Source organism: Sapajus apella, unplaced genomic scaffold (assembly GCF_009761245.1).
Source record: "Sapajus apella isolate SASKATOON/1434 unplaced genomic scaffold, GSC_monkey_1.0 scaffold7, whole genome shotgun sequence".
Lineage (NCBI taxonomy): Eukaryota > Metazoa > Chordata > Mammalia > Primates > Cebidae > Sapajus > Sapajus apella.
The window spans coordinates 35,347,569-35,366,591 of record NW_022436947.1 but is presented as its reverse complement, the minus strand read 5'-3'; the positions used below and the strand labels follow the sequence as shown (position 1 = coordinate 35,366,591).

General features: G+C 41.5%; 1 protein-coding gene across 9 annotated transcripts in view; it reads right to left on the bottom strand.

Annotated features, from left to right (window-relative positions):
* The window catches only part of PUS7 (pseudouridine synthase 7), an 82,516-nt gene that overhangs the window by 22,982 nt on the left and 40,511 nt on the right, over positions 1-19,023 (bottom strand). For 7 of the 9 annotated variants that reach the window (XM_032276342.1, XM_032276344.1, XM_032276341.1 and 4 more), the window contains 4 exons: positions 8,973-9,034; positions 7,633-7,793; positions 5,299-5,425; positions 2,642-2,743 (listed from right to left, as the gene is read on the bottom strand). In XM_032276342.1, coding sequence (XP_032132233.1) covers positions 2,642-2,743; positions 5,299-5,425; positions 7,633-7,793; positions 8,973-9,034 — 452 coding nt within the window. Of the gene's footprint in view, positions 1-1,408; positions 1,820-2,641; positions 2,744-5,298; positions 5,426-7,632; positions 7,794-8,972; positions 9,035-19,023 lie in introns of those variants that run through there. The other 2 variants (XM_032276348.1, XM_032276346.1) reach the window with 2 other exon arrangements.

Here is a 19,023-nt window from a genome sequence, read left to right as displayed (position 1 = left end):
CCAATTTGTAAGTTATTTTTGCATCCAATCAGGGTACCTGTGGTGTAAGCTTCCCAAACCAACTACAAAAGGTCATTTCATCCGAAGTTGCCAAACTACATTTTATATGGACTGAAAGTTGGAAGACACTATATACAGAGGCTTCAAACTCTCTGTGGAAGAGATAGTTATAAATAAATGTATAAAAATAAGAGACCTTGGAAAACCATCTGGCTCACCCGCGCACCTGATGTAGAGTCTTTTTATAACACTCAAGAGAGACGGTTTTCCAGCCTTTGCTTGGGAAATACTTCTTTGTGAGGCATGCAATTATTAGAAAGTTTTTCCTATTCCAAGCTGAAATCCATTTTCTTATGACTTGTGTTTACTGCTTTGGAACACAGTGGATTAACTGTCCTCTTTCACATATGGTCATAAGTACTGGAACTCTCAGCCGTATCCTCTCTATACCAAACGATGCTTCCCGCAGCTGTCCCTCCTTTAACATTTCTGTATATCCCATCAAGCCTTTTATCTGACCCAGGATAACAGGTTCGTATACAACAAAAACGCCAGGTATTTTAAACTTTTTATACAAACGACTATCAAACTGGGCCTTTTCTATCAGCATATGATCACTGGGAATAAATGTGGGAATTTACATTTATTCCTATTAAATGCCTTCTGCATTTTTTTTTTTTAACATCTTACTAAATTATTTATTGCAAACTTGCCCCTCTATTACAACTTCTGCTAGCCTTCTACTCATTCAGTAACTAAAACAAGACACTGAATATGAGGGGTCATACATATTGGATAAATTATTGGATGGATAAATGCAAATACAATGAAATCGAGTTTTAAAAATTAATACTGCAATAGAATATTATGCAATGCTTAAACACTTATTTTTCATATAATTAATATTAACTATTTGTACAACATGCAAATATAACAAGCAAATTTCTTTTTTTTCCTTTTTTTCTTTTTTTTTTTGAGACGGAGTTTCGCTTGTTACCCAGGTTGGAATGCAGTGGCATGATCTCGGCTCACCATAACCTCCACCTCCTAGGTTCAAGCAATTCTCCTGCCTTAGCCTCCCAAGTAGCTGGGACTACAGGCATGCGCCACCATGCCCAGCTAATTTTTGTATTTTTAGTAGAGACGGAGTTTCACCATGTTGACCAGGATGGTCTCGAACTCTTGACCTCGTGATTCACCTGCCTCGGCCTCCCAAAGTGCTGGGATTACAGGCGTGAGCCACCGCACCTGGCCTAACAAGCAAATTTCTTTAAGTTACTCATAAAAAATATTGGCTAGAACAGGGTCCCTCACTACACACTAAGGACAACAGGGATCCCTAAATCAAGCACCATCAGATACCAGGTATGCATGTGTTACATATCCAGAAACCTGAAGTATTACCCATCCAGTCTACAAAGGGCCATCCTGGCTATAAGGTTTTCATGGATGGCTTTGTCAAAGGCTTTGCTGAATTTATGTTCTCACTGGTACCAGCAAAGTTCCTGATCCCAAAAGGTTTAAGAGAGAAGATGAAAATAATGTTTTCTTTCTTATGATGGTTGATTTTGGGTGTCAACTTGACAGGGGTAAGGGATACCCCAGCAGCTAGTAAAACACAATTTATTTTCACTGTTTCAGTAAGCACTGAACTCAGCCTTCTTCTGAGAGGGAAATCTAGGCATTTGATTAGAGTGACTGGACTATGCCAGGTGTGTTGGTGAGGGTGCTTCTAAGATGAGACTCGCATGTGAGTTGGTGGGCAGAGTGGAGAGGATCTGCCCTCAAGGTGGATGCACACCTCCAGTTGTCTCGGGGCCTGGATAGAATATAAAGGCAGAGGGAGGGTGAATTCTCTCCCTCTCCTTCCCAGAGCCAGATACGCTTCTTCATCTGTCTCTGGATGTCAACTCCAGGTTCTCTTACCTATGGATTCTGGGACTTAGACCAGTGATCCCCCAAGTTCTCAAGTCTTTGGCCTCCAACTGAGAGTTATATCATTGGCTTCCCTTGTTCTGAGGCCTTCACACTTGGACTAAACCATGCTACCGGCTTTCCCAGTTCTCCCATTTGCAGATGGCCTGTTGTGGGACTTCTCAATTCCACAATCAAGTGGGTCAATGCCCTGAACAAATCCCCCCGCCCCTGCTTTTTTTTTTTTTTTTTTTGAGATGGAGTCTCGCTCTGTTGCTCAGGCTGGAGTGCAGTAGTGTGATTTCAGCTCACCACAACCCTTGCCTCCCGGGCTCAAGCCATCTTCCCACCTTAGCCTCTCAAACAGCTGGGACCACAGGTGCGCACCTCCAGGTCCAGCTAATTTTCGTATTTTTCAGTAGAGATGGGGTTTTGCCAGGTTGCCCAGGCTGGTCTCGAACTCCAGAGCTCAAGCGATCCACCCATCTCAGCCTCCCAAAGTCCTGGGATTACAGGTGTGAGCCCCCATGCTTGGCCTATTTATTTTACTTTATAATTTCAACTTTTATTTTAGATTCAGAGGTAGAGTTTCTTAATTTAAATTATCCATGTGAATGCATCCCTTTCTGGGAGACTGTCATAAATAACTCAAGTTTATATATGTTTGATACAGTAGCTTTATTATGTTAAACTTGTTTTAACTATTTTCCCCATACAGGGAACTTACTTTTATGCTTTGGGTAGATAACATCGAAACCAGGCAAGGGCATCACCACATCATGGATAGAGTAATTATTAACATCATCTTCCTCAATATAGGTGGGTGTGGCTGTAAATTCACAAGTGAACAATAAATTAAGAAAATGGGCAACATTTTTATGAGGTCAACCTTCTAAAATTATACACATCTAAGCAAGTCAGAAGTTCAAGTTAGTATAGGTTCAGTGGCCTAGAAAGCTTAAAGAAATTAAGCGGGGGCCAGGAGCAGCGGCTCACACCTGTAATCCCAGCATTCTGGGATGCTGAGGTGGGCGGACTGCTTTAGCTCAGGAGTTCCGGACCAGCCTAGACAACATGATGAAACCCCACCTCTATAAAAAATATAAAAATCAGCCAGGTACGGTGGCAGATACCTGTAGTCCCAGCTACTCGGGAGACTAAGGCAGCAGGGTCACCTGAGCCTGGCAGGTTGAGGCTGCAGTGAGCTGTGATTGTGCCACTGCGCTCCAGCCTGGGGGTTAGAGTGAGGCCCTGTTTCAGAGGAAAAAAAAAAAGAAAAAAAGAAAAAAGATATTAAGTTTGGATACATATTCTTCTGTCTTTTCTGCTTTACTGAAGAAATAAAAATCAAGGATTTAGAAAAAGTAAAAAAAAATTTGTTTTTTTGAGACAGGGTCTTTCTCTGTCACTCAGGCTAGAGTGCAGTGGTATGATTAAGGTTCACTGCAGTCTCGACCTCCTGGGCTCAAGTGATCCCACTGCCTCAGCCTCCTGAGAAGCTGGGACCATAAGTGCCTGCTACCAGGCCTGGCTAGTTTTTAAATTTTTTTGTAGAGATGGGTCTTACTTTGTTGCCCTGGCTAGTCTTCAACTCCTGGGCTCAAGTGATTCTCCTGCCCTGGCCCTGCAGAGTACTTGGATTACAGGTGTGAGCTTCTGTGCCCAATCTAAAGTAAAATTTTCAATGAAAATTTAAAAACATTTACCTCTCGGCTGCATCCTCATTTTTTTGGAATGCCTACTATTTAAAATCAAGCAAACATTTTGCTTGCAATGGCATCATAAATGGATGCATTTTGCTAAAAAAAAGATAAACAATTAAAAAAAAAAAAAAACAGTGTGTACTTAAGAGGATAAAACACAGCAGCACCCAGGATATTAAAATACACTGAATGGCATCAACATGGCATGAGGAAAACATGTTAAATCAAGAAAACTAATTTAAAATTTCTGAACAAAATTAGAAGCTTAGTGGGTTTACGGGGTCTGCCTGCAGATGGGCAGCCTATGTATTCAGCTAATAGATGGTAGCCTAGTATGCCAGACACACATGGAATTTGGAATCAAACAGACTAGACTCTGAATCCCAGTTTTTTCTGTTTTAACTAGCTGTGGAACCTTGGGCAAGTGACTAAACCTCATCTAAAAAACAAAGAAAATACTTCACAGTAACAATGGGGGCTTTAAATGAAAAGACACAGGTACAGGGCTTTGAGCCAAGGCCTGGCATACAGTACAGGCTCCATGGCAGATGGGATATTAGCACTGTCTTGGGAACATTTTGGGCACAGCATATACTAAATGCCCATTCTGTCATAGCCCACATGCAAAGTCAGTGGCAGTCTGATGTTGAGTTGAAGAAACTCTTTACGCCTGTATGACAAGATACATCCAGAGGTGTATTTATTTGCTAGACCTACATAAAAGTTTCGAAAGAGATTTCAGCTATCATTTAGGTCAAACCCTATTTGAGTTGAGAAAAGGGAGGCCCAGAGAGAGGTGCTTACTCAGGCTGGGGTTGGTGGCTCAAGCCTGTAATCCCAGCACTTTGGGAGGCTGAGGTGGGAAGATCACCTGACGTCAGGAGTTCAAGTTCGAGGTACTTACTCAAGCAGATGTGTATTTTTTCTTTAAAGATACAGATAAAAACTAACCAATGTAAGTTACTAGACATGTTTTTTTTTTTTTTGAGACGGAGTTTCATTCTTTTTACCCAGGCTGGAGTGCAATGGCGCGATCTCGGCTCACCGCAACCTCCGCCTCCTGGGTTCAGGCAATTCTCCTGCCTCAACCTCCTCAGTAGCTGGGATTACAGGCATGCGCCACCATGCCCAGCTAATGTTTTGTATTTTTAGTAGAGACAGGGTTTCACCATGTTGACCAGGATGGTCTCGATCTCTTGACCTCGTGATCCACCCACCTCGGCCTCCCAAAGTGCTGGGATTACAGGCTTGAGCCACCGCGCCCGGCTAGACATGTTTTTTTTTGGTTTTCTTTTTTTGGAGATAGAGTCTCACTGTGTCGCTCAGGCTGGAGTGCAGTGGTGCTCTCTCGGCTCACTGCAACATCCGCCTCCTGGGTTCAAGCAATTCTCCTGCCTCAGCCTCCCATGTAGCTGAGATCACAGGCGTACACCACCACACCCAGCTAAATTTTTGTATTTTCGGTAGAGGCAGGGTTTCTTCATATTGGCCAGGCTGGTCTCACCTCCTGACCTCAGATCCACCCACCTTGGCCCCCCAAAGTGTTAGATTATGGGCATGCACCACCACATCTTGCCACATCTCTCTTTCTTAATTAGTAGCCAGGCTGGATTTTAAAGCCACTAGTGGCAACTAAATAAACCCTAGCTTGGTTGAATAACAAAGACATTTGCCTTTTTACCTCCTTTGAGAACAAGGTCCCCTGGAACAGGTTTCAGCCCATAGTCTTCTATCCTCTTGCTTACCATATTATTCCACACGTAGCTTTGGTAGCTATGAATATACATCAAGCGATTATTTCTGGGTATCTGGAGGGAAGAAAAAAAATAAGCAAGAAAACATATTCTGAATATAAAAAGTGTTGTACTTTTTTTTTTTTTGAGACAGGGTCTCACTCCATTGCCCAGGCTGGAGTGCAGTGGTGCAGTCTCAGCTCACTGCAGCCTCAGCCTCCCAGGTTCAAACAATTCTCCCACCTCAGCCTCCCCAGTAGCTGGGATTATAGGGGCATACCTCCATGACCGGTTTTGTTTTTTTAGTATAGACAGGGTTTCACCATGTTGGCCAGGCTGGTCTCAAACTCCTGGCCTCAGGTGATCTGCCCACCTTGGCCTCCCAAAGTGCTGGGATTACAGACATGAGCCACCGCACCCAACCAAAAAGTGCTGTACTTTCTACCTTGCTGGTTCAGTGGTAATCCTAGTATAAGAAACTTCTACTGTATTTATTTATTTATTTATATTTATTTTTGAGACAGGTTTTCACTCTGTCGCCCAGGCTGGAGTGCAGTGGCATGATCACGGCTCACGGTAGCCTCAAACTCCCAAGCTCAGGTGATCCTCCCACCTCAGCCTATTGAGTAGCTGCGACTACAGGTGTACACCACCATGCCTGGCTAGTCTTTTGTATTTTTTCTAGAGACAGGGTTTGCTATGTTGCCCAGGCTGGTCACAAACTTCTGGGTTCAAGCAATCCACCAGCCTCAGCCTCCCAAAGTGCTGGGATTATAGGCATGAGCCACTGTGCCCAGCCAAAACTTTTACTTTAATCTCTCATTTTTCTTTTTTTTCTTCTACTTTAACCTCTCATTTTTTGTCCTCTACTTTAATCTCCCATTTTTCTTTCCTTTTTTTTTTTTTTGAGACAGGGTCTCACTCTGTCACCTCGGCTGGAATGCAGTAACACTATCTTAGCTCACTGTAACTTCCGCCTCCCGGGTTCAAGTAATTCTCCCACGTTAGCCTTCTGAGTAGCTGGGTACACGCTACCATGTCTGGATAATGAGGTTTTTTTCTTTTTGAGACAGAGTCTCGCTGTGTTGCCCAGGCTGAAGTGCAATGGCGTGATCTTGGCGCACTGCAATCTCTGTCTCTCAGTTTTAAGCTATTCTCCTGCCTCAGCTTCCCAAGAACCTGGGATTACAGGTGCCTGGCATTTTTTGTATTTTTAGTAGAGATGGGGTTTCACCATGCTGGCCAGGCTGGTCTAGAACTCTGGACCTCAGGTGATCCGCCTGCCTTGGACTCCCAAAGTGCCAGGATTACAGGCATGAGTCACTGCACCGGCCTGTTTTGTATTTTTAGTAGAGACAGGTTTCGCCACATTGGCCAGGCTGGTCTCAAACTCCTGGCCTCAAGGGATCTGCCTGCCTCAGCCTCCCAAACTGATGGGATTACAGGTATGACACAGTGTGCTTGGCCATAATGGTTTTTTATCTTTTTTTTCCTTTTTTTTGTTTTTCTTTGGTCATAATGTTTTAAGAAAAGTTTATAAATTTGTACGGGGCCACATTCAAAGCCGTCCTGGGCTGCATGTAGCCCGCAGGCTGCAGGTTAGACAAGTATGCCTTACATCAATGGCACAGTGTGCAAACTCAAGGAATTTACACATCAATTTTCGAGCTAACAGTGCTTTTTCTCCCATAATACCATGGAAAGAGAGAACCTAAATTATCGAACTGACAACTAATTTCATGCACTCAGAATTCTGCTTTCTTTGTGCATCTTGGAAAAGACTTAGTTTAAGGGTTAAACTTTAACATGTCCTGGATTATACATATCCAAATACTGGTATGGGCTACACTTGCTAGTATGGTACTTCCTACTCTTGAATCACCATGATGAAACCAGACTAAAATGCAATGATTTAGACTGCCTGCTGTTCAGTACTTTTACTAAGGCAGTTTATAGTTCTGGTGATGGAATGATCAAGAAATGACTGTATAACAGATTCTGAATTTCTCCAATACCAAGAGACTCAATTTAAACAGAATTTCCACTGAAGATTATGTTTTCCACATTGATGCTTTTCTTGTGCCCTCAATAAGTAATGCCAGCATCCACTCCCTCATCACCACTCAGGGTCTGAGCAAAGATTATTCAGGTGAAACAGCTGAGAGATCACCTAAGGATCCTTATTTACCTTCTGCTCTTTCAAAATTTAATAAAATACTTAAGATGAAATTTAAACATTAAAACACCTTGAGCCATTGCCTGACTTCACAAATTGCACTCACTATGCCAAATGCAGAGACTATATTCTTCATTCCATATTTTGAAAGTCCTCGAAGCAGCTGCCCTTCCACACACCTTTTGACAGGTAGTTTTCTGAGGGCAGCAGTTGGGTCTTTGGTCTTCGCCCATTCTTCTCTGCATTTAACCAAGTAGCCCTTTTCAGCTGAGGGGGAAAAAAACTGAATAAATGACTTACCCAACAGACAGACTTCCATAACTTAAAGTACAGTTCACAGAGAACACAAAATTAGAAAATGCTATTTGCAATATAGGTGCTGTTTAGAGCTTCCACTCATCTGAGGAAGTGCAAAGACGGGAGATGTAGAAAGTTTACAGAACTATTTGGCTTTGTCAACATGCTCTCACCCTCTGGTCAATAGTAAACGCCATTTAACTGTTCATTATCGTACCTGATTTAACATGACCAAAAGTTGCTAGTACTTTTTTCCTTCTCTCTTTTTCCACTGTAATGTCAAGTTTAATGGGCAGGGTGTACTTGCCTTAAAATTAGATAATTTCATCTTTTTATAGTTTGCACATGAATTACCCAAAGTGAGCATGATTTTGACAATCAGTAAAGCAGTAGTTAAATCTTTTTTCATTCAATGTGATTTTAGAGATACTTTCTGGTAAGTTTTTGGTGAATTCTTCACACTGCAAATCCTCAAGATGTTTTTACCAAGTTTTTATATTCTATTACACTATGTTTTAACAAAATAACCACAGGTGAAATGTTTTAGATTTATATACACTCATATTCAGAAGTGAATAAAGAAAAACATATGTGTTTATTTTTTAAACATATTTATTCAGTTATGAATTAATACACTGAATGAGCTAAAGCACTAAAATAGAGGCCGGGAGTGGTGGCTCACGCCTGTAATCTCTGCACGCTAGGAGGCTAAGGCGAGTGGATCACCTGAGGTCATGAGTTTGAGACCAGCCTGGCCAACATGGTGAAACCCCGCCTCTACTAAAAATACAAAATTAGCCGGGTATGGTGATACATGTCTATAATCCCAGCTACTCAGGAGGCTGAGGCAGGAGAATCACTGAAACACGGGAGGCAAGGTTGTAGCATTGCACCCCAACCTGAGAAATGAGACTGAAACTCCGTCTCCAAAAAAAAAAAAAAAAAAAAGCTAAAATAGGATCTAAATTATAAATCTTGAATACATAAAACTGTTGAAAAATATACATAAATGTATACTTTTATTGTAAAAACAAATAAAATACTGAAATAACAACCCCAATTTGCACAAATGCTTTTTTATTCAAAGCAATTTCATGAATACCTAGCCATACATTCTATTTATTTTCTTAACATGAATTTTATTCTCACCTCCAGAGCGGGGTTTCAATATTAAATCCATGACTTCTGTCCAGGAATTCTGCAGTATAGCTCTAAAATTAAACAACATTTATTTTACTTAATTTTGCATGAAGATAAACTTTATAAGCACAAATCTCTGTAGAGTCAACAAATAATATTAACTATACACTGAAGCCTTGACCTCCCAAGCTCAAGCGATTCTACTAACTCAGCTTTCCCGCCACCCTGATAGTAGCGGGAACTACACATGCACACCACCATACCTGGCTAAGTTCTTAATTTATTGTAGAGATGGGGTCTCATTATTTGTCTTAAAATTCTGGGCTCAAGTGATCTTCCCACCTTGGGAGGTGTCCCAAAGTGTTGGGATTACAGGCATGAGCCACTACACCTGGTCCTACATTATCTTATTAAACTTAAGAGTAAGCAGAGAATCTAGTATGATACAGATTTTAAGTATAAAAGGACTTCTACCAAAAGAACTTTAAAAAAAAGAGAATAAAATTGAAAACATAATGCTTACGCATAACATTTAATATCATTTCAGTTTAAACATGTGTTATAGTACAAATACTACCTAGTCATGCTTTAAGTAGTTACACGTTATTTATTTATTTATTTATTTTTCAGACGGAGTTTCGCTCTGTCACCCAAGCTGGAGTGCAGTGGCACAATCTTGGCTCACTGCAACTTCCGTCTCCAGGGTTCAAGCGATTCTCCTGCCTCAGCCTCCAGAGTAGCTGAGACTACAGGCACTCACCACCACACCTGGCTAATTTTTGTATTTTTTTTTGGTGGGGGGGGGTTTTTCACCATATTGGCCAGGCTGGTCTTGAACTCCCGATCTTGTGATCCACTCCCCTCAGCCTCCCAAAATGCTGGGATTACAGGCGCCAGCCACTGTGCCCAGCCCACATAGTATTATTTATATAAATCACAGTTAAGTCTTTATGTGTGAAAATATGTTTGAAACTTTTGTGTGAAACTCGTTTGATTCCTCCATGTTAATACCTTCTTGGTATTATCTAGGCAAATAGAATACAATTTGCTCTTCTATATTATTCTTGTCAGAATGGAAATATCTTGATATCGGATGATTATAAAATTTATATATGCTTTTGTTAAAATTTAATTTTAATTTGTTGAGATAGTCTCCCTCTGTCTTCTAGGGTGGAGTGTGGTGGCACAATCTTGGCTCACTGCAACCTCTGCTCTTGGGCTTAAGCAATTCTCCTGCATCATCCTCCTGTGCAGCTGGGACTACAGGTATGAGTCACCATGCCTGGCTAATTTTTTATTTTTTGAGATGGAGTCTCACTCTTCTGCCCAGGTTGGAGTGCAGTGGCGTGATCTCAGCTCACTGCAACCTCTGCCTTTCAGGTTCAAGCGATTCTTGTGCCTCAGCCTCCCAAGTAGCTGGGATTACAGGCTTGGGCCACCATGTCCAGCCAATTTTTGTATTTTTAGTAGAGAAGGGGTTTCACCATGTTGGCCAGGCTCGTCTTGAACTTTGGGCCTCAAGTGATCCACCCACTTCAGCCTCCCAAAGTGCTGGGATTACAGGCATGAACAACTGGGCTCAGCCAATTTTTATATTTTTAGTAGAGATGAGGTTTCACCATGTTGGCCAGGCTGCTCTCAAACTCTGAGCCTCAAGTGATCTGCCACATTGGCCTCCCAAAGTGCTGGGATTACAGGCGTGAGCCACCATGCCTGGCCTATATATGCTTTTAAAAAAACTCAACGGTATACAAGGCAGGTTACATGTTACTCAATCTCTAAGAAATGAAGCACTGTTGACACTTCAGAGTGTATTTTTGACCTTTTTGGTGAATCTATAAGTGTATGTAATTCTTCCTTTAACTTTTACTATATTATTGCTATATTATATCTGAAAATTTTTTTCCTTTAAGATTTCTGGTCTTAGGCCAGGCGCGGTGGCTCAAGCCTGTAATCCCAGCACTTTGGGAGGCCGAGGTGGGTGGATCACGAGGTCAAGAGATCGAGACCATCCTGGTCAACATGGTGAAACCCCGTCTCTACTAAAAATACAAAACTTTAGCTGGGCATGGTGGTGCATGCCTGTAATCTCAGCTACGTGGAAGGCTGAGGCAGGAGAATTGCCTGAACCCAGGAGGCGGAGGTTGCGGTGAGCCGAGATCGTGCCATTGCACTCCAGCCTGGGTAACGAGCAAAACTCCGTCTCAAAAAAAAAAAAAAAAAAAAAAAAAAGATTTTTGGTCTTGGTGTCTTACTTAGCAAGACCTTTCTCTATCAAAAGAACACAGGAATCCCCTTCTATTAATTTTTCTGTTTTTCCAGTTAATTATGTTTCTTCTTTTTCATATTTAATAATAGAGGCCATTTCTGGATATTAAACTGTCTAAAATGCCATTTGGTATATATTGATGATGTGGATTTTCAATCCAATAATGTAATTACATCAACAGATTTCCTATTGCTGACCATCCTCACAGTCCTGGAACAAGCCATGTTAAATCAGTCTTTAAATCAGTCCTGGGGTGATAAATTACTTACTTGGATAATCCTTTAGACAATATTGACAAAAAAAAAAAATAGAGTACTGGTTGGTACTAGGCACTGGTCTGTCAGGTATAACAGACACAGATTTTTATATTAAAAAACCTTGGTTAGGCTGGGTGTGGTGGTTCATGCCTGTAATCCCAGCACTTTGGGAGGCTGAGGCGGATGGATCACAAGGTCAGAAAATTGAGACCATCCCGGCTAACATGGTGAAACCCCATGTTAAAATACAAAAATATTTTACAAAATACAAAAAAGTTAGCCAGGCATGGTGGCACGTGCCTGTAGTCCCATCTACTCGGGAGGCTGAGGCAAGAGAATCGCTTGAACCTGGGAGGTGGAGGTTGCAGTGAGCCCAGATCGTGCCACTGCACTCTAGCCTGGGCGAAAGAGTGAGACTTCATCTCAAAAACAAAAACAAACAAACAAGCAAACAAAAAACCTTTGTTAAGTATCAATTACAGCCTGCAGGCCTAATCTGGTTGTCCATCTAATTCTGTAGTTTTATTGGAAAACAGCCATGCGCATTGATTTGCATACTGTCCATGGCTGCTTTTGCAGTGTAACTCCAGAGCTCAGTACCTGCAACAAATATTAAATGACCCACAACGCCTGAAATATTAACTAACTGTTCCTTTATAGAAAACCCTTTGCCACCACCTGATATAATAAATAGTTTCTATCTTTTCTTTAGACAGAGTCTCTCTCTGTTGCCCAGACTAGAGTGCAGGGGTGCGTGGTGCGATCTCACTGCAATCTCCACCTCCCTGGTTCAAATGACTCTCCTGCCTCAGCCTCCTGAGTAGCTGAGACTACTGTGCATGACGTCCAGCTAACTTTTGTATTTTTAGTGGGGTTTCACCACGCTGGCTAGGATGTCTCAATCTCCTGTACTCGTGATCCACCTGCCTTGGCCTCCCAAACTGCTGGGATTACAGGTAGGAGCCACCATGTCTGGCCCTAAACTGTTTCTTAACTGCAGGACTTTTCAACACCTTTAAGATGCCACCACATACTGTAAAGGTTCAGTATACAATGCCATATTAAATGTAAACAGGTGTGGTTTACAATGGGCCATCCTATTTAGCACACTACACATTAAGGTGTTCTGTACTTTTCTTACTTTACCTTTCCTTCTTCTACCTTCTTTTATTTTACTGTGGTAAAATAAATATAAAATTTAGATTTTTGGCCATTTTTAAGTGTACAGTTCTGTGGCATTACGCACATTTACATTGTTGGGGCAACCTTCACCACTGTCCACCTCCAGAACTTTTCAATCTTCTCAACTGAAACTCAATACCCATTCAATAAAACTCCCTATCTACTCATCCCCCTAACCGCTGGCAGCCACCATTCCACTTTCTGTCTATAGCTTTGACTATTCTAGGAACCTCATGTAAAAGAAATCATACCATATTTGTCCTTTTGTTACTGGCTTATGTCAGGTAACATAAAGTTTCCAAGGCTTTTCCATGTGAGAGCATGTATGAAAATTTCCCTCCTTTTGAATTACTCAAGACCGGGAGGTGGAGGTTGTAGTAAGCCAAGATTATGCCACTGCACTCCAGCCTGGGCAACAGAGCAAGACTCCATCTCAAAAAAAAACAAAAAGCAAGCAAGCAAACAAACAAACAAACAAACAAAATCCCTCCTTTTAAAGGCTCACATACTCCACTGTATGTATATGCCACATTTTGTTTGGATAAACACTTGGGTTGCTCCTACCTTTTGGCTATTGTGAATGGTGCTGTTATAAACATGCATGTACAAGTATCTGGTGAGTTCCCACTATCATTTCTTTTGGGTATGTACTGAGATGTGGAGTTGTTGGATTATAACATAATTTTTACTTATTTTTGAGACAGAGTTTCACCCTTTTTTTTTTTTTTTTTTTTTTTGAGACGGAGTTTCACTCTTTTTACCCAGGCTGGAGTGCAATGCACAATCTCGGCTCACCGCAACCACCGCCTCCTGGGTTCAGGCAATTCTCCTGCCTCAGCCTCCTGAGTAGCTGGGATTACAGGCACATGCCACCATGCCCAGCTAATTTTTTGTATTTTTAGTAGAGACAGGGTTTCTCTGTATTGGTCAGGCTATTCTTGAACTCCCGACCTCAGGTGATCCACCCACCTCGGCCTCCCAAAGTGCTGGGATTACAGGCGTAAGCCACCACACCCGGCCTATATTTATTTTTACTTTATTTTTTTAAGATGGATTCTTGCTCTCTCGCCAGGCTTAAGTGCAGTGGTATGATCTCGGCTCACTGCAACCTCCACCTCCTGGGTTCAAGAGATTCTCTTGCCTTAGCCTTCTGAGTAGCTGGGACTACAGGCGCCCATCACCACGCCCAGCTAATTTTTGTATTTTTAGAAGAGATGGGGTTTCACCATGTTGGTCAGGATGGTCTCGATCTCTTCAGCTTGTGACCAGCCGGCCTCAGCCTCCCAAAGTGCTGAGATTACAGGCCTGAGCCACCATGCCCAGCCTATATTTAATTTCTTAAGAAATCACCATACTGTTTTCTGCAATGGCTACACTATTTTACATCCTCACCAGCAAAGCCCAGGTTTCTTATTTCTCTGCACCCTTACCAACACTTGTTGTTTGTTTTTGTTTTTTCGATGGTAGCCTTCCTAATGGCTATAAAGTGGTACCCATGGTGGTTTCAATTTGCATCTCCCTAGTGATTAGTGATGTTAAACACCAATCACTAAATAAATAAATAAATGTGTTGGGAAACACATTTATTCCACTCCTCTGCTCATTTTTGCATTTTTTTTGTTGTTGTTGTTGTTGAGTTTTAGGAATCATTTAGTCCTTTATACATTCTAGATATAAGTCTTATCAGATATATGATTTGAAATACTGTCTCCTATTCTGCGGGTTATCTTTTCATTCCGTTGACAGTGTCCTTTGATGCACGTTTTTTTTTTTTTTTTTTTTTTTTTTTTTATAATTTCAACTTACCTAATTTTTTCTTTTGTGTGTTGCCTGTGCTTTTGTTGTCATATCCAAGAAACCACTGACAAATCCAGTATCAGGAAGCTTCCACCCACGTTTTCTTCTAAGAGTTTGTGTAAGTACAGCTCTGCTCTACCACTTTGAGTTTATTTTATTTTATTTTTGAGACAGAGTTTCACTGTCACCCAGGCTGGAGTACAGTGGCGCAATCTTGGCTCACTGCAACCTCTGCCCCCCAGGCTCAAGCAATTCTCCTGTCTCAGCCTCACGAGTAGCTGGGATTACAGGTGTGCACGCCACCACCCCCAGTTAATTTTTGTATTTTTAGCAGAGATGGGGTTTCACTATGTTGGCTAGGCTGGTCTTGAATGCCTGATCTCAAGCAATCCGCCCACCTCAGCTTCCCAAAGTGCTGGGATTACAGGCGTAATCCATCGTGCCTAGCCTATTTTAATTTTATGTATGGTGTAACTTGTAAGGTAAGGGTCCAATTTCAGTTTTTTGCATGTGGATATCCAATTTTCCCAAAAATTATTTGTTGAAAAGTTATCCTTTCCACTTTGAATGGTCTTATCACCCTTCTCGAAAATCATTTAAACAGATGTGAGGGCTTAAGCTACTTTTCTTTTCTTTTTTTTTTTGAGACAGAGTCTTGCTCTGTCATCTCTGCCTCCTGAGTTCAAGCGATTCTCCTGCCTCAGCCTTCAAAGTAGCTGGGACTATAGGCACATGCCGCCACACTCAGCTAATTTTTATGTTTTTGGTAGAGAAGGGGTTTCACCATGTTGGCCAGGCTGATCTTGAACTCTTGACCTCAGGTGATCTACTCATCTCAGCCTCCCAAAGTGTTGGGATTACAGGCATGAGCCACTGTGCCCAGCTCACTTTCTTTTTTTTAAAAAATTTTTTAAGGTATTCAATAATTCACATACCATATAATTCACCCATTGAATTTCAAGTGTACAATTCAATGGCTTTTAATATTTTTAAAGAATTGTGGAGCATTACAGAATTTTAGAACATTTTTATCACTCCCCCAAAAAAACTCCTATCCCATTGGCAGTCACTCCCCATTTGGGCTGTTCCAGCTGTTTCTCTATAGATTTGCTCACATTGGAAATTTCATAGAAAATTTCTTCTGATTGTGGTTTTGAAGTAAAAAAAAAAGAAAGAAAAAGAAATGGATTCATTCACTCATTCCCAGGCAGGGTCTTGCTCTGTCACCCAGGCTATAGTGAAGTGGTGGTACACTGTTCACTGCATCCTCAAACTCCTGGGCTTAAGTGCTTCTCCTGCCTAAGCCTCTTGAGTAGCTAGGACCAAAGGCAGGCAGCACCACACTCAGCTAATTAAAAAAAAATTTTTTTTTTTTTTTTTTTTTTTTTTGAGACGGAGTTTCACTCTTGTTACCCAGGCTGGAGTGCAATGGCGCGATCTCGGCTCACCACAACCTCCGCCTCCCAGGTTCAGGCAATTCTCCTGCCCCAGCCTCCTGAGTCGCTGGGATTACAGGCACGCGCCACCATGCCCAGCTACTTTTTTGTAGTTTTAGTAGAGACGGGGTTTCACCATGTTGACCAGGATGGTCTCGATCTCTTGACCTCGTGATCCACCCGCCTCAGCCTCCCACAGTGCTGGGATTACAGGCTTGAGCCACCGTGCCCGGCCAATTTTTTTTTTTTTTTTTAGAGATGGGGCCTTGCTATGGTGCCCAGGCTGGTCTTGAACTCCTGGCCTCAAGTGATCCTCCCACCTTGGCCTCTCAAATTGTTGGGATTACAGGCATGAGCCACAGTGCCCAGCTTACTTAGCAATATGTTTTCAAGGTTCATTCATGTTGCAGAACTTATCAGTATTTCATTCCTTTTTATTGCCAATATTTCATTATATATTATTGTATATTCCATTGTATATTTTGTTTATCCATTCATCAGTAGGCGGACATTTAGGTTGTTTCCAGTCTTTTGGCTGCTATAAACATCTGTATAAATTTCTGTGTGAAAATATGATTTTCAATTGTCCTCAGTATATACCTGGAAATGCAACTGCTGGGTCATATGCTAACTTTGTAACCTTCTGAGGAACTGCCAGGCTATTTTCCAAAATGGTTATACCATTTTACATTTCCACTAAGAATGTAGAGGGGTTCCAATTTCTCCAGTCCTCACCAACACTTCTTATTCTCTGTCTTTTTTATTTCAGCCATCCTGGTAGGTATGAAGTGGCAACTCACTGTGGTTTTGATTTGCATTTCCTAAAGATTAGTAATGATAGGCATCTTTTTGGGTGCTTACTGGCCATTTGTTTGTTATTTTAAAAAAGGTCTATTCAGACTCTTTGCCAGGTTTTAGAATGGGTTGTCTTTCTATTCTTGAGTTGTAACAGCTTTTAATATTTTGGATACAAGTCATTTTTCCACCTATACAATATAAACTTGAGAGTTTGTTGTTGCCTTCAGGAAATTCTGTGGTGTTAACAGCGGGTTTCTTTGAAAGCAACAGGTGTTCTTATGCTGTAAAAATGAATGATTTGGAATTCTGAGCTGACAGTACTGACCTTTGGGTGTGCTAGTAATTTTTGTTGTGGGATAAATTTGATCTCATTTTAGTTATTTACATTTGTTTACTTTATCTTTGAAGTACAAAATGTATAGGGTTCCATGGCTGTCCTAACAAATTAATAACAAATTTATAAGTTGATACAGCCCTCCCTTAAATATTCTGTCCCATAATACAATTCACATTTTTATTGTTTTGTCAATGCCCTCTGACAATTAGCAAGGTTGAAAACATATTAGCACTCACTATCTTCTAGGCATAAAAATAGATGTGGCCTCAACATCATTTCACTTCATTTTCATCACCTTCTGAATTGGTATTATCATCTCCATTCTACAGATGAGTAATTTGAGGCTCAGAACTCAAGTCTGATTTCACCTGAGCTTTTTCATCTTCTCAATACTGCCTCAAAGAGACAGAGGAAATATAGATTTTTATCATTTTGCACTTTTAAAATCACAAAAACGAATGCAACTTCACAAAGCTGCTAAAACAATGGACTGGAAGCCAGGAAAACTCTATTTCCAAACTACAGCCAATCAACTAATGAGTTCAGGCAGCCCTCTCTAAGCCTAAGTTTGCTAACCTGAAGGGTCTGAAACACAAGGAAGAATATGAACACTCAAATCATTTCTAACTTGTAACTACTACAATTCTAACTGAATAGCTAGTTTATGTAACACAGTCTCTGCTGAGCAACAGGATTCCGGAAGTACATTTATGAACCCAACTATTTATTGATGGGATTCCCACTATAGCTTAGTCTAGAGGAGTTTTTATTAGTTTAAAAGTAAATCAGAGTTCTTAAATTCCATGTCACTAATTTTAATCTTTATTACTTTCCTTAAAGAGTAGGGGATTCCCACTGTAGCTTAGTCTAGAGGAGTTTTTATTAGTTTAAAAGTAAATCAGAGTTCTTAAATTCCATGTCACTAATTTTATCCTGTATCACTTTCCTTAAAGAGTGAGGGAAGGGGCCAGGCATGGTGGCTCACACCTCCCACTTAGGGAGGCCGAGGCAGGCAGATCACTGGAGGTCAGGAGTTTGAGAACAGTTTGGCCAACATGGCAAAACCTCGCCTCTACCAAAAATACAATTAGCTGGGTATGGTGCATGCCTGTAGTCTCAGCTACTTGGGAGGCTGAGGCAGAAGAATCACCTGAACCCAGGAGGCGGAGGTTGCAGTAAGCCGAGATGGCACCACCACACTATAGCCTGGGCAACAGAGCGAGACATCATTTCAAAAAATAAAAATTAAAAAATAAATAAAATTAAGAGTTAGAGAAGGGCATATCAAATTTAATAAACTTATTAATACAGATCATAAAATGTATCATCTCTGTGGGGCTACTTTGGGTCTGAGTTACCCAACTGATTACTGTGGAAATCACTTTGAATCACTTACTAAGCCAAGACTTACCTGTTAAAAAATAAAAATAAAAATAGGGCCGGGCACAGTGGCTCACACCTGTAATTCCAGTACTTTGGGAGGCTGAGGTGGGTGGACCATTTGAGGTCAGGAGTTTGAGACCCTGGCCACATGGTGAAACCCTGTCACTACTAAAAATACAAAAAAGTTAGCTGGGTGTGGTGGCAGGAGCCTGTAATCCCGGCTCCTCAGGAGGCTGAGGCAGGCAAGCTCCTTGAGCCTGGGAGGCAGAGGTTGCAGTGAGCTGACATCGCACCACTGCACTTCAGCCTGATCAACAGAGCAAGGCTCTGTCTCAAATAATAAAAATAAAAATAGATCCCCTGGATGGGTTACCAAGAGTGATAGGAAAGCTCAATTTTCTTTTTTTTGAGACGGAGTTTCGCTCTTGTTACCCAGACTGGAGCGCAATGGCACGATCTCGGCTCACCGCAACCTCCGCCTCCTGGGTTCAGGCAATTCTCCTGCCTCAGCCTCCTGAGTAGCTGGGATTACAGGCACACACCACCATGCCCAGCTAATTTTTTGTAGTTTTAGTAGAGATGGGGTTTCACTGTGTTGACC